General features: G+C 40.1%; 1 protein-coding gene across 1 annotated transcript; it reads right to left on the bottom strand.

Annotated features, from left to right (window-relative positions):
* Window positions 1-1,043: 1,043 nt before the first annotated feature.
* LRRC38 (leucine rich repeat containing 38) lies at window positions 1,044-14,753 on the bottom strand. Its single transcript, XM_010183311.1, has 2 exons — window positions 14,016-14,753; window positions 1,044-1,297 (listed from the first exon to the last, which is right to left on the bottom strand). Exons 1-2 carry the CDS (start codon window positions 14,641-14,643, stop codon window positions 1,044-1,046), a joined length of 882 nt encoding a protein of 293 aa, XP_010181613.1. The 5' UTR covers window positions 14,644-14,753.
* Between the last annotated feature and the right edge of the window lie 672 nt (window positions 14,754-15,425).

Here is a 15,425-nt window from a genome sequence, read left to right as displayed (position 1 = left end):
ATCTCTTGTAATAAATGTCTTTTTTAATTTTAACAAAAATATCTACCGTTATTATAGAAGAGCTCAAGTTGTGACAAATCTGTAATACAGTCAGAAACTTCTTGGACCAGATTCCACTCTTGTTTATACAGTTGCCAATTTGGATTGTGGTGTTCACTTCAGTTGTGTTACTCTAGTATAATCAGGAGCAGAATATAGCCCTTCGTGTTTTAAAATAACTACATGGACTGGATACCGCAACAGTTACTTGTGCCTAGCATTACAGGGAAGGGAAATCCTTTACTTCATTGCATCTAAAAATGCAAAAGAACGTTATATTTAGTATTTGTGCCATGACCAAAGAGGTGCCAGGCAGCTGCAGTGGATGACTCAGACCTAGAATCATATCTGCTTATAGAAAAAGTTTTTTTGGCTGAATGATGCCTGCAACTGCTGTCATTAAATGGAGGATGAATGTCTACAGAGAACATTTGTAGAGAGAAAATGCCAACCTTCCCATAATGCTTTCTACAATTCTAGGAATAATTTTAATTGTATCTGGTTACTTTTAAACTCGTGTGAGCTTAACAGCATTGCCCACTGTTTAGACCTAGGAAGGATACTATTGTAAATGGCTGCTGTACTTTTCAGCTGAAATGCCTCCATGTAGCCTGTTGTTTTCAAAGCACATTTAGAAAAAGCACTTACAGGAACCTGCATCTCATCAGAAGGACAATCTGGAAGCTATGAATTAGACTTTTAAAACACTGGAACCTTTTTTTGCCTTTTGCCCTTTTTCTTCCAATCTTAAAATTTAAATGCGGTGTTTGATTAAGGATCATAGAAATTAACCCGGTCTCATTGCATATATAAGCAAAGCTAACAGTCTCAGATGCAAACTGCAATTCCTACCTGAGACCACAATGAACTTAGAAGGGATCTTTACACACTGTGATTTCATTTAAGTCATGTTTAAAGCTTTAAATCTACTTGTTTTCTTCCTAGACTTTGGCTGATGATCTAGTAACTTATGAACCAAAGAAACTTAAATGTATAGACTACGTTCAGTCCTCACTGTCGTCTTCATCATCATCGTCATCTTTACTGGGAGCACATCTTTGGAAGCAGTGTACTAGAGTTGCTAAGAAGAAGCTTGATAGAATAGCAGCAATGGAGACTGCGACTCCAGAGAAGATGATGATAAAAAGGTCCGTCAATGACAAACTAAATTTGCATTCACTAAAGCTGACCTCAGATAATTCGTTCAGAAAGATTCTTCTATTTTCTACAGGCAGGGAGCACTGGATTTCATGGAGACCTGCAAAGAAGAGGAAAGGGAAACAAATCAGCAGGATATTGATGAACCCTTCTCTTGCTCCAGTCAGAGATTGAGTGGCTGAAGAAAAGCATTATGAATTTGTAAAAAAAAAAAAAATTAGGCAAAAAATGGAACAAAATCTGTCGCTATCCAAAAGCCATGACTTAACCCCCTTGAGTGGCTCCTGGAAATTAAATTATTTCACCCCCAGTCTTCCAGGAGTTCAGGTATGACCTAGAAGCATAATTTTGAGGATGTTAAAAAGAGAGAATGTTGAACCCTGGATGCATCTAAATTTGGAGAGCTGGAAGCACTTCCCAGCTGCTCCATCTGAACACAAATTCTGACTCCAAACAAGGGTAACAGGGATACTGAAGTTCCTTCCACACTACTTTGTCCCCGTGTAGTTCCAAAGCTACAGCTGTCTTTTTCTTCTGGTCAAAAAAACAGCTTAGATTTAATGGAAACTTGTTTGCCTACAAGCTGCATTCACCTTTTCTCCCTGACTGCCATAAGGACATGCAGACCAGCAGTTATAATTCCTCTATGCATTACTGAAGAATGCCTAAAGCTGCATTCTGCAGAGCGAAAGCAAAAAAATATCCAAATTTAAAAACCAGTGAGAATATGGTTTGATACTGGACAGTAAAAGCATACAGTTCACTGCATACGCCCAACTCCCTCTGCATTCATAACGAGGGAAAGTCAGGAGAGTATGTTAACAGGGCTAGAATGGAAGAAAAAATGAAGTGAATTGCATCTGTATGGCTGTTGGCAAGATAGCTTTTATCTTGCTATTAAGGATATGAACGTAAAGAGGAAATACAAGAACTATGCATTAATGACATGAGAACTGCTGCTTGTTTACTTTATATGCTTTTTGTCTGCTAATGATCACGGAATTTACTCACAGTTTTTGACTACATTGCTGTGTGCACACAGTCTATGGGATATTTCCATCATACAGCTCTACCATATAAGCGTTATGCCATTTTAAATGAGGAGTGCGTGACAGTAAGATTTCCTCTGCTTTTATGAATCCCATTTGTGGCTGAATAGCTACAATGTACAGTGTTTTACTATCTGACCCAGACTCCTAGAGTTACTGGTGCAAACCTGACTGGTTAAGCTGGATCCAGCCCAGCTGTTACATTGATTTGAGAGAGAGTTTACTACGGATCCAATTATCACCCTGACTTGACCTTGTAATGATGATAGTACTAAATTTTGATCCCTAAAAGCCATCATGTGTCTGTCATATTTGCCTAAAATTCTGTCGTCTTCCCTCTTTCTCATGCTCCTCTCACTGACAACATAATGAAAGCTGCCAGCAGAACAGGACAACAGTCAGCATGCCCAAGGCTGAACGGTTTCCTCTAGGCAAGCTGCCACCTGAATGCACGCTACATTTTTTCTCCGAGTCTGGAGTGTGCTGAATGTATACCAGATGGTGAGGCAACTTGCCTTGCAGATCTTTGAAGCCTCCTGTCTATATCACTGGCCCAGAACGTAAAGGAGCCACATGGTTTCAAGCATCCTTCAAGACATTTGGAAATGTGGAACCAGCAGTATTCATAAAATCAAGTCTCGTATACAAGCTGAAATACTGGAGTACTTGAGTGTGCCTGTGACTGCACGGTTGGCTATAGGAAGTACTACTGCACTGTATAGCTCGTGAGAGAGCTCTCTGTACAAAGCTTTCTACTGAAAGTAGTGAGTTGTTCAGAGTCCGTATCTTCTCTCCATCAGGACTTGGGAATAGCAATTCCAAGGGTTAATGGGAGCAACAAGGAAAAGGGGACACAAATGGATATCCTCCCCTACAGAAAACCATGAGAATTAAGGGAGGAATGAGAAGTCATAGGCTGGGATTCCAAAACCTGTATTTTTCTAGTCAGATTTTAAAGTCAAACAGTTTAATAAATCAACATGATGTTAACAGTAATCAAAGTAGTTACTGCTGCTGTGTAGGAGCAGCAAGAAAATGAATGTAACATACTGCAAATTCATTTGAAGAGGAAGTTCCTTGCTAATATGAAAAGATCATCACAGTATTTAGGCAGAAAAGACTGGCCCAAGTGAATATGGCACCTAAACAAATTCACTTGTAACAAGCTCACGAAAACTCAAGTTCCTACACAGCTGTATTTCTCTAAAATAACCCACCATAACAGCTGTTGAGACCTCATGAGAATTGCTGTTTTCATACCAGCTGAGCAATGCTCACAGCCTGTCTAAAGAAAGAGTGCACAGGTGACCATAAACAACTCCACTTCTTCTATTTCTGACCAACTGCAAGAGAAATTCTCTGGTGATCTCACCCACCAGCTTTTAAAATTACCTCTGTGCTGGAATGGTCTTGAGCTGGAGTATCAGATCTCAGCTTCCATAAGGAAGGACATAGAAAAAAGAATATATTAAAGAGACAGAGCCAAAAAGACTCCAGAAGAAAACTATTGTTCTAAGCAGTTCTATATACTGCAGCCCTTGCTTCTAGAAAGAACTTTGCATGGTAGCATTTGCCCAAGATCATAGAGATGGAAGAATAAGAGCCCACTTCCTACCATTACCAATAGTAGCTTTGCCATGGATCAGAACTGAGCCTGTAGCCTGAGTGCTATTCCCATTTCCCAGATGCTTGCACCTAACACCACAACACACAGCATACAAACAGAAAAGAATCTGCAACACACTAAGTCACTTAGAGGGTATTTCTTGCTATGAGAATCAGTGTACTGTAATGATTTTGAGTCTGATTATACAATAATGAGAAACAAAAAAGCTCGTCTCCATGTAGCCATGGGTACTGGAATCTAGGTCATGATCTCAAATCAAATAGATTAGATGGGAATTTACTCCTTGCTTTACACTATGACGCTACATTGTGTTAGTTTAGCCTCAAGTTTTTCCAGAATTCTTAGTAATTGAGAGTAATAGATGCCAACGGGCAAAATACAGCATCATAAACCAGGGACCAGTGCAGAGGCCTTGCTAGCTCCCACCTATAGCTTCAGCCACCCCTCTGTATGGAAAGGTGCACAAAGACCTTGTCTTTTCAGCAAGACAGGAATGAACCAACCTCTAATATCCACACACAAGAGTCGGCTAAAGTTGTGCTGGGAGCAACCTAGAAGGACTGCAGAGCTTGATGGAAATAAATGCCAGTGAGAGAGAGGAACATTTATCAGTTCGTCCTGTTCACTGAATGTTTTTCTTTGCTGTGTCGTGACACTATTTTAAAACCCAATACAGTTTACAGAAGCTTTTTTTTTTCCTACTCCAAAGAGAATTTGGAACAGAATGTTCATTTGTAACAGCAATGAGACTAGCAGCTCTGGTGGCACAAGGAATTTCTCCTCAGTGGTTGTTGCACCAGAGCTTCTAACTGCTTACCTGAACACATCATCACCTGAAAGTCCCATGCACAACTGCTTAAGGTAACATGTGAACAGTACCATTTCTTCTGCTTCCTTCCATAGCAATGTGTTACTTTCTTTACACTATTTAAAAGTAGGTTGTCTTTATGACATGAGAATCCAGTGGGTATGGAGAGCTGATGTTCTGTACTCCACCTGACCCACTACATTCACACACATTCAATAGATCCAGTTTTGCTCTTTGCTCAGGCAGGAAGCCATCCCTCTGCAGGAGCAATGAGCAAAAGAATGGCATCTATGAAATGATCAATATTAATTATAAGGTGTGGGTTTTTTCCTCTCAATCAAATTACCTCTTCCCACACACCAGACAGGACAGGAGAATGCCATTTAGTGCTCTACTTTCACACACTTCACCCACTCGAATGGTTTGCTTTGGGTCTTTTTAAATTTTGTTTTTTACTTATAAAGGGTACCTCAAAGAAGTTTGATATCTAATGCCTGGCTGCAGCAAGAAGCTCTTTGATGATAGTTATATTTATCTAATTGCTTTCACAACATGTTCAAAGAGTTGCTTCTTCATACCAAGCAAACCTGTAAATGAAATAACAAATGTGAGTGTGTTATAAATATATAGCTTATGTTATTTTGGTCAGCACCATCACATTAGCTGTAATAACTCCAGCTGTCCCAAGGACAGTGTCACACACTTTGTATCTTCCTGCTATGCCATCTGAGGAAGCAGGATGCACTCCGCTGGCAAGCTGCAATGTAGTGTTTGCTTTTAAAAAGAGAATGCTTTGAAGTCCCAGTCAAGGGACAGGTGCTAGATTCTATATAGGCTTGTCTCTTAATGCTGAAAAATAAAATGAGATTAAAATATGGGTCTGTACCCTGAGGAACAGACAGTCTAAGCAACACAGGCAGTGTGAAAATGCTGGTAGTCTACAAGGATAATGTTAAAAGGAGAGGCATGTTTTTAAAAAGAAAAAAGGGATATGTGTGTTTATAAAGAAGTGATGCAGGAGGGCCCCTTATTTCAGTGAAATTCCCTAATAGGTTTAGAACACTGTGACTTTGAGATGCCTTACCATTAGAGGATTATAGCTCCACAGAAGTCTAGCACTGAAACCTTGTCAATAAATTGCAGGCCATTAGGCTGCAGCCAGATCCTAATAAACCCTTTGTATTTGTTTCTGTAAAGGACCACGCACAGGGTGACTTGTCCTGCAGAGTCAGAGGCTTAAATACTTCCCCTGTAAAAATGAGGCTTTTAGAAAATGGATACAGGCTGAAACCAGCCTTTATACAAATAATTAATTATTTCCTTGTAAATTAGTGAAAACAAACTTACAAAGCTGTAATGCTTCAAGTTAAAACTGTACTAATCTTCCTATCTCAAAAAACCCACAAAAAACACAGATACCAAATTTCATCAGCATTCTGCTGGTGTTTGTAGTCCTAATTCAACCATGTTTCTCCTAGGTACTGTTTGATCAGGAATTTTTGGACAGTCTCTGGGCTGGCCCATCGAGTGCACTGAAATCACCTGCTCTGGGATCTGACATGGGTTTCCCTAGAAATGTTGGCTGATGAGATCTTACAATGTGAATCTCATTTTATATTCCTCCACCTAAAGACAAGCAGCAAGAGGCATCAATTACTGCAGGTCTACTCGACTATTTTACAGGACTCCCTGTGTATTTCTGTCTTTGTTTATTTCTAATACCTATGCTAACTGTATCTTTTACTGGAGAACTTCCACCATTCATTATTACATTGATATTATGGTCTCTTAACACTCAGAGCAAGATTTGCCAGCTATAATTTTAGGTGCTGAGTTAAAAAAAAAATGAAAAAAGAAAGAAAAAGAGAGTCCTCAATCTTGTTTGGTCTCTGTAGAGTTCACAAGTAAAAAGGTACAAAGAGAAATAGTTTCCTAACATTCAGCAATGTACAACAGTATGAGATAATGAAGATGCCTACTCAAACATACACTGGTATGTATAGGAAATATATTTATTTTATAGATAGTAATGAATATGTGTGCATGAAGCTCACTTAAATGTTTATGACTTAAAATATTTTTCTGGATGTAAGAGCACTATAGTATGCCCCTCTTTTTTTTTTAAAGTAAAGGGTATTTGCCCTTTTGGGGGGAATTTAGCTCTTATGTTGCTGAATGTAGTTGACAGACTTAAAGTGTTTAAATATGTCATTTTATTTCTTGCATGGTATTTTGCCTCCAGCTGCAGTTGTCTTCAGTCTACTTAAACACCATCACTAACGTATTAGATGTATTAATAAGCAGTGAGAGAGGCATTGCCTCTGAAGAGATGAAATTTCATTGGAAATGGCCTCAAGCTATCAGAACAGTAAGGCTTAAAAAAACCCTGAAGCCTAGATTTAGGTCTCTAAATAAAACTTTTTACAGCCAAGCATCCTAGACTCTCAAAGATCAACATCAGAGGGTACTTAACAGTTTATGTCAATGCCTACATGTAAAGTTTAACATAACATGTTCGCACCTGCAAATGCAGTCCTCGCATCTTCAAATCCATGAAAGATGGAAGTACTCCAAAAAAAACTTAAGATGGAAGAAAATGTGAAAAGCCAGTGGCAGTCAGATCATTTCACTGAAAATGACTAGGATATCATATTATATATCTATGTGTGTGTGTGTGTATATATATATAGAAGCAGATTTGATGCACTTGTTAGGGAATCTAATTCCTGTCCGGAGTTTCTGCTTGAACAGACTAAAAGCTGCTGAATGTGTGAAATGTCTTAAGGCTTTTAATTCCTTTCCAAAAAAGCAGATATTATGTTCTGTACTAGGGATGTGCTAGCATGTGCAGGATACTCGGGGAGGAACCGAATGGCTGCAATGGACAGAACAGTCTGTCCTTTTTAGCTGAAGCCTGCTCTGTTCTATATTAGTACATGAAGTTAAGGCAGCCTTCTCCACAGAGCAGATGAATAAATAGGTGCTGATAAAGAATGATAAGTCAAGAGGATTTACAAAATGCTCGGTTGTTTCACTGGCTTTTAGTTAGGTTAGAAGGTCAAATGAAAGCTGTACTGCCATGACATTATATTGCTTTCTTTTGAAGATAATATTTAACATTTTCAGTGACCCCAGGGCTACTATAACAGCCTGGACCAACAAAGTAAGAAGATATTCTATTTACAGAATAAGTTTAGTAATAGATCTTAGATTAAAATGGGGTTATAGAAAGAATCCAAGAAGCAAGAGATGGTCACCTCATGGCACAGTCTTTCTAAAGAGGCTTACGAAAATCATTCCTTTCTTCTCACTACATGGATTCACTTCTGAATCTTGTAACTGCTTTCTTTTAGTACTGAATTCAGCCTGAACTGCCTGTTCAAGGAGGCTGCTACAGTCTCACTGTCACCTGCTCTTGCTTTTTTCCTGCCTCCTTGCACTGCCATCCTTCTCTCCTGTTCTTCTGCATAGACAGCCTTTACCTGGAAATATGCCATTTTACCAGAATTTACCATCCCTATAGAGGAATTACTTGATACAGAAGTCCTAAAAGTAGCTAAACAGCACCTGTATCAGTACTGCAAATATAAACCCCTTTGAGTAACTTAAAAATTTGTAGTCTTGTGCACACAACTTTCCAAAGTGGAGCAACATTTGACCAAATGAAGACAAAAACATGGTCCTAGCTACAGTCTCTGTGTTGCAACATGGGATTTGCTGCCACTAATGAACTTTCTTCCAGCAAAGCTCAGCGATTACCTTAGTTTAGGATCCAGTTCTGCAAGTGGACTCAGTTCTGTCTTCTTCAGGCTTCTTTTACCAGTTCTGCTTTTAGTGGTGTAAAGGGAAATGTTGGCATCCAGGAGGATGGGGTGCTGAGGCTGTAGCAGCTGATCCCAATCCTAACAGGGAGGTCTAACACTGAGCACCCATCCTCACTTCTGAATGTTTAAAATTAAAGTTGCACAGCATCTATTTCCTTTATTTACCACACAGGCAGCACAAATCTATTTGTAATTCTGTCACTGCCCAATTCTGAATGAATTTTTCAAGTCTTTCTGGAAATATCAGCATACACAGGCTACCCATAAAAACGCTAAGACTAAACCTTCTCATCAAATTGTTAAGAGTCTTTCTAATACTGTCGTAATAGGGGATAGAAATTTTTTTCATTCTTGCAATGGATAGTGGGAAAACCACCAGCCAACTCCTTTTTCCTTCTTGCAGTTTCCCATGTGTATAGGCTGTGCAGTGCAAGTGCTTGAGCTTCTGCAGAATTAAAAAGGAAAACCTCACAGCCAGGAGAACCAAGCTCTTTTCTTGGGCCCTGAAAACGTATCCCCATCTTTTTCTTTTGCTGTATTTCCAGACGTAATACTACTGCCCTACTCATCTGACGTGCTTGCTGCAAGCATACTTCTGTCTCCAGCCTTACAATAGAGTATTGTATTAAACATAAAAAGTCGAGGAAACACCATTGCATCTAGCACGAAAAGCACAGACATCAACTATTTCTTGCAATCTCAGAAACTTTACATTCCTGCCAAGAACTTTTTTTCCAAAGATACTGGGAAAAAAACCAAAGTAAAAAGCAAAATAAGGGCAAGATGACAGAAAGGAGACACTACAGTCACACTCCAAGGAATACTTAAAACTCTAATTAAAAGTAATGTTAAAAATGCATTAGTCATTAGCAAACAAGGTCATAGGCACAGCTGCCCAAAGCATCTTCACAGAAAGTAAAAATCAGCAACAGAGATCTCTGCAAAACACTTGAATGCGACCGCTGCAGACTACTTGTACTTGTTACATGCGTTTTCTCTGAATCCAACCCCTTCATCGAGATGAGATCCCCAGAGGGGTTCAAAAAAATGTCTTTTGCCGTGCTATGTACTACTTTTAAACAGCACCTTTCCCCCAAAATCTATTCCAAAGCTATTTGTATTTAAACACTGAAATGGAAGCATTCATAAACCGTAGCTCTGTAGGTCATCTGCATCAGTGACAATCTTTTGCTGGGTAAGTCCTGAGTTTCCAACAGTATTACAAGAAAAAGTAGGTGAAGAGATGAGGCAAGAAAGGAAAAGTGCATTTTTAGCCAAGATAAAGCGTGATACACAACAAGCTCTGAAAGCAGAAGAAAGTCCTTCCAAATATTAGAAACTACTGAGTGTATTGCTGTAGGATTTCCAGCTTCCATTAAAGCAGAAAATGAAATAAATCAAAGTTGACTCTTGATCTCAAAAAAATTATTGACAAATCTCCTTAGACTTCACTGAATTCAAAATTTTGAAACATTATGTCCTGAAATTACTTAACCTATAACCATCCTTCCCTTTATTCAGTACTTCTCTTGCTTTTATTAATTTTTTTTCTTAATTTCTTCTGCCAGAGTTCAAACAAACTCTCTTCTTCCTCCACTGCTTTCTTTGATTCTCACTTTAGAGAACCTCAGCCTTGTCATCACTTTTTTGTAAAATTCAAGAAGATGGATCAAATGTAGGCAAGCAGAAGATAGAATACACCAATACAATAGCATACACCTCAGATATATGATTTCCTTGAATTCTTTGGATAATACATTTAAGACCAACTTAGACCTTTGTTCTTTCAAGACATTTCTTGTTCTGAGAGTTTGCATCCCCTCCCCATGGAATAAAACCTTCCATGAAAGCTTTTACACCTAAATTTGAAGGGACAGAGATCTTGCTACAACTCTTCTACTTAAACTAATAATAATCCAGTATTCTTAATCTCAAGGCTCCTCCTAATGGGAAGCTTTTAACATGAATAATTAGCCACCATGCTGCTGTTCAGGCTTAACAAATACATATAAAACCAAGCGTTCTTCTACAGAAATCTTTACAAGTTTCATAACTTAACCATTTTGACCCATAGTGAGCTCTGCCTTCTCTAGGAAAAAGGACAACTGTTGTATATTCTCCACTTACTACCATTCCACTGATCTTTATGGTTCCTTCACCTACTTCACACTATACACACTAATCTGTTTTTAACAAATTAATAACCAAATCAGAGGAAAAAAATGTGGCTTGGTTTTGGAGTATGATGAAATGCTGGTTTTAATATCTTTTTACAAGTATAAAAATATGTTTGCTGCTTTAGAGTGTGGCATTTAATCACGAAACTTTTAGTGCAGTTTCTTTAATACATCTGTGTACAAATCAGGCGTGTGAGAGTATTCACTTACAAATTAAGCCTTTATTTCACAATTTAGGTTAGATGAATAAATGCTGGGATCAGTAAAATGATTCAAATCCCAGCTGTGTGTGTGTGTGAAGGGACAAGTTCGCTGAGCACAGGCAGCTCAGCTGGCAGAGGCTCTACAGTCAGACAGGTCAGCAGAAGTTATAACTTCACAAGCTATTTCTGGTAGCATGCCAGAAAGAAAATGGACCTGGCTTTTGCAAAACTAATGAGTTGAAGTACAGCTTTTGTCCAGACCAGAGGCCTTAATTACAGAGGTAGAAAGCCTCAGGATCAATTATTGAGATTTCGGTTCACATTCAGAAAACACTTATTTCTTCAATCATCTGGGTTTTCCTTCTGCAAATAACAAGGGTGGCTTTGATTAACATGCCATTTTTCAGCAGTGCTAAAATGAAAAGGTGGAGCAGTGGCTGGGCTTAGCAAACAGTTAACAGTCTGAATGTTTTCTCTCAGACACAGACAGGGCACAGTAAGCTATTTCAAGTGCCATCCACAGTAAGGAATCAAAATAAATGCCCAGAACCTAAATCTACCTATCAGTGTATTTCTCCCAGCCATTTATCTCCCATTTCTTGTGACCAATTCTGAATCCTGAGGGACTGCACGGAGGCCTGGATCCCAGTCCATCCACAGGCTGGCAGGAGCATGCTGCTCTTCTGCTTTGTCATATCCCATCTTGTCTAATCACTACGAAGCACCCCCAGCCAGCATGAAACACATAGCAGTGCACAGAGGCTTTAATTTCCTTGCAGTGCTTTGCACTTTTCCTGAAAGGAAGGAGTGCAAGTTACTGTCATCCACCCTTCCACGTTGTTTCCCTTTTCAGCACACCCAGGTTACACATCTTATCTTAATACTTCTGTCTCCAGCCTTACAGCAGTACCAGGAGGAAGCCAGGGAGTCCGAATGCTGAATCTTGCAGTGAGTTGCTTCTCACCTCTCCCAGGAAAGGCCAGGGGAACACTGTTTTGGACAGGTATAACCAGACAAGTAATGCTACTGTGATTAGTTCCTAATGGGTGTAATGTTGCAACATCATTAAAACTGGAAAACTGGATATAGAATCCAATCATGTCAAAATTCTAAGAATTAGTTTTACACTGACTTCGCAAAAGTTGTTTTGACAGGCTCTCAATTGTGGCCACATGGTTTTAAAGGGTCATTGAGATGATATCTCCTTTTGGGGTTTAATTTTGCCCCCACTTTTGTGAATAATATTTTGCTAGTTTATTAAAGACAACAACCAGAATTGTTGTGGCAGCAGCTCACACCGAGCAGTGAAAAAGCTGACTTCACACACTTTTCTGCATACACGCACTAGATTTCACTGATACAACTGGCTGCAAAGGTAGCAAAAGACTGGCTCCTGGGAGCAATGCAAATCATTTGCTTAGGCCATGTTGTGGAGACAACTCTGATAAAACCAACCACTTGAATATTTGCTCCTTCCCTCCTTGTCTTCCCAGAAAGTTTGGAAGATCCAGATGAGCTATAATTTTTTATAAACTGAAACACAACTGTGAATGAGAGAAAATGCTGTGATGAAGCACCTCAAAGCTTGCAAGACATTGGGGAACACTGGCAATACTATGGGAGAGCTCAGTCACTTGAGATTTCCAAACATAAGTTTGGATAAACTTTAAAACACTGACAGGGTGGAAGAGAAAAGGCCTGGGACAGACTGAACAGACTGAATAAAAGGAAAAGAGCTAGAAGTTTATTAAAAGAGATGGAAAGCACAAGGAAAGTTTAGCAAGAGAGATGGACAAATACTTGGTTCAAATAGAGCAAACTTCAGCTAAAGTATCAGGGATGGTGGGAGAACAGGTCCAGGTTTGGTTTAGACAGAATCAAGTTTCACTGAGGCAGACAGCAGAAAAAAACTCAGCGGTTTTTACTCAAATTACTTTTTCCTTAAAACAGCTGCTTTACAGCTAAGAGTATTTAGGGCAACCTAGATAAGTATATTAAAAAGCGCTACCCAAGGTCATGAGCATAGGAAGAACTCGAATGACTGACTACAGACTCTGAAGATTAAGGGAGGAGGAGAAGAGACCTCCAAACTTGTAGATTCAGTGTTTTTCTCCTTTTTGGTCCGGATTCAAAGAAACAGTTACTTGACCTGAATCTGTTACTCCTGGGCTCTTCTCCCCCAGCTTTTTAGCTCTCACCATCTCTTGCTCAGACACAGCCCAGACACCGGTGACTCCACGTCGAGTAACACTCGCATACCCCCTGCAGCCCTCACAAAGTTTTTACGCTCCAATATACAGTTTGGCTTCTGGGAGCAGCTGGACGGCTCTGTGGCGTGAGTTGATGCCCTGTTGCTTGCTGGGAGGCACCAACTGCGAGATGATCTCCTGCTAAAGCAGGATTAAGGGAGGCTTTGGGGGCAGGTGGGAAATGCGGCGCAAGAGTCTGGATACACGGCAGTCCCCTCTCCTCGCTTTTCTGAAAATTACTGCTCCAAAGATCAGAATTATATCCTGCATTTTGGGGGTGTTCCAGGGCCATTTCAATTTATTCCCAATATTGGAAGCAGTACTATTTTAATGAAGAACCAAAATCAAGCTACTGAAGAGAGTTTCAAACAAAGCATCACAATAAAACACTCCCAGGAAAGGAAATGCACAGTTGTCTAAAATGGGGATTTAACTCTTCTGAGGCAGCTTTATAGCTGATCAGGGAAATGAGAGAAAAATCAGTGTCTCTAAGGAGCTGGCACAGAATATTTAGCTGCTCAAAGGGCTTATTGTAGAAAATACATTTACCAGAGAGAAAACGAAGCCTGGAAGAGAACCAACTCTGGGCTGAATTAATTTGAAAAGGCTCTTTCACTGCCTGTGTAAGTTTAGGCTACAAATCAAAATTATTTGGGCTTAATTTCTAAATTTTATTTCTGAACTGGGAAGAGGACCTGCTGCTAAAAAGACACCAACATCATTTTAATGGACTAACTTGTCAAAAGCATGCAATTACAGCTTGCCCAAAGCGCAGCTGGGGTCAGTGCAGGCAGCACACAGACAAATTGACCAAGACCCCTCCTTCCCTCCAAGACACACAGAGAAACGTCCGGACTGCACTGTACACCCCCGAGCTTTACCTTTCTGGAGCTTAGACGCATTGTCCTGAATCCAGCTGAAAAGATTGGCAAAGTCACAGTCACAGACCCAAGGGTTGCCCTCTAAGCGTATAGTCCGCAGGGAGGGAAGCGCTTCTAGGGCTGCCACATTCAGGCTCTGTAAGTTATTGTCATTCAATTCTAACACTTGGAGCTGTTCCAGGTTCTCAAAAGCAGCCTCATCCACATCCACCAGGTTATTGTTTCCAAGGCTCAGTTTTATCAGTTTTTCTGCTGATTTGAATGTCCCAGCATCAAGCTGTGTTAGATTATTGTAGCTTAAGTCTAAATACACCAGTTTGGTAGAACTGCTAAAAGTGCCCTCTTCTAAAGAGGTGAGGGAGTTATTCCTGAAGTCCAAATAGACTAGATCTCCATAAAATATAAAGAAATCAGCTGGTATCGCCTGAATGTTGTTATCAGCTATAAGAAGTTTCCGTACATCCAATGGAAATGGATTAGGAACACTTGGGAGTCCTTGATCCCGGCAATCTATGGTGTGGTAGTCCATACAGCTACAGACAGCAGGGCAAAAATGACCCACGGGTAAGAAAAGCAGGCAGACAAAGACAGCAAAAGGCAGAAGGCAGAAAGGAAAGCATGGCAACATCGTCAAGGATTTGAAAGCTGTGATGAGCACCACTTCTAAGAGAAAGACATTTTGCTTGGCTGAGCAGCGGTGCCTGGTACTTGTGTGTGTGTGTGTGATTGTATCCAGGAGATCACATATCATCACAGATCCGATAGCAGCAGGCTGGGGAGGGGGAGGGCGAGCGGCTGGAGGAAGGAGGGAGGGAGGCAAATGTGAGGATTTACACTGTCAGAATATTATAATGCAGTACAGGGCGAGGGGAAGCGATGATTGGGTAATATGAGGATCTTTCAAAGGACTCCCTTGCTTTTGTGAGCTAAAAAAAGGCGAGAGCCTGTTTGGATATTTGCTGTATATTCCAGCAAATGGGAAATCACACCTGATCTGTGACTCCGACAGCAACAGCTTGTGCTTAAAAAGCCCTTCAGGTAATGAACCCTGAAGAAATCAATTATTTCATTTCTTCCCGTATGCCTACATCAAGGTGACCAATACCCTCTAGAAATGCTAGTGAGAGGCAGGGAAGTATCCTAGCTCACTGCTGAGGACTGTTTTCTCTTTCATTTCTACAACAGGGAGCAGAAAAACAACAAAGGGGGAGCCCAAAGACAAGGATCACTGACTTTTCCTGTTTCTGAATGCCTTATCAGCTTTAAGTAACATTAACATGTTTGCTCTAAATATGACTTGTCTCTTATCCAAATACAGCCTACTGCAGCAACAAGGAATATGGTCTCAAAAGTGAGGGGTTTTTTTCCTTCCTGTTTTAACGACCAAAACAGCTGCTTTCTAATGACACT

Source organism: Mesitornis unicolor, unplaced genomic scaffold (genome assembly GCF_000695765.1).
Source record: "Mesitornis unicolor isolate BGI_N332 unplaced genomic scaffold, ASM69576v1 scaffold22034, whole genome shotgun sequence".
Taxonomy (NCBI): Eukaryota; Metazoa; Chordata; class Aves; order Mesitornithiformes; family Mesitornithidae; genus Mesitornis; species Mesitornis unicolor.
The sequence above is the reverse complement of the archived record's forward strand: the minus strand, read 5'-3'. Positions and strand labels throughout refer to the sequence as shown.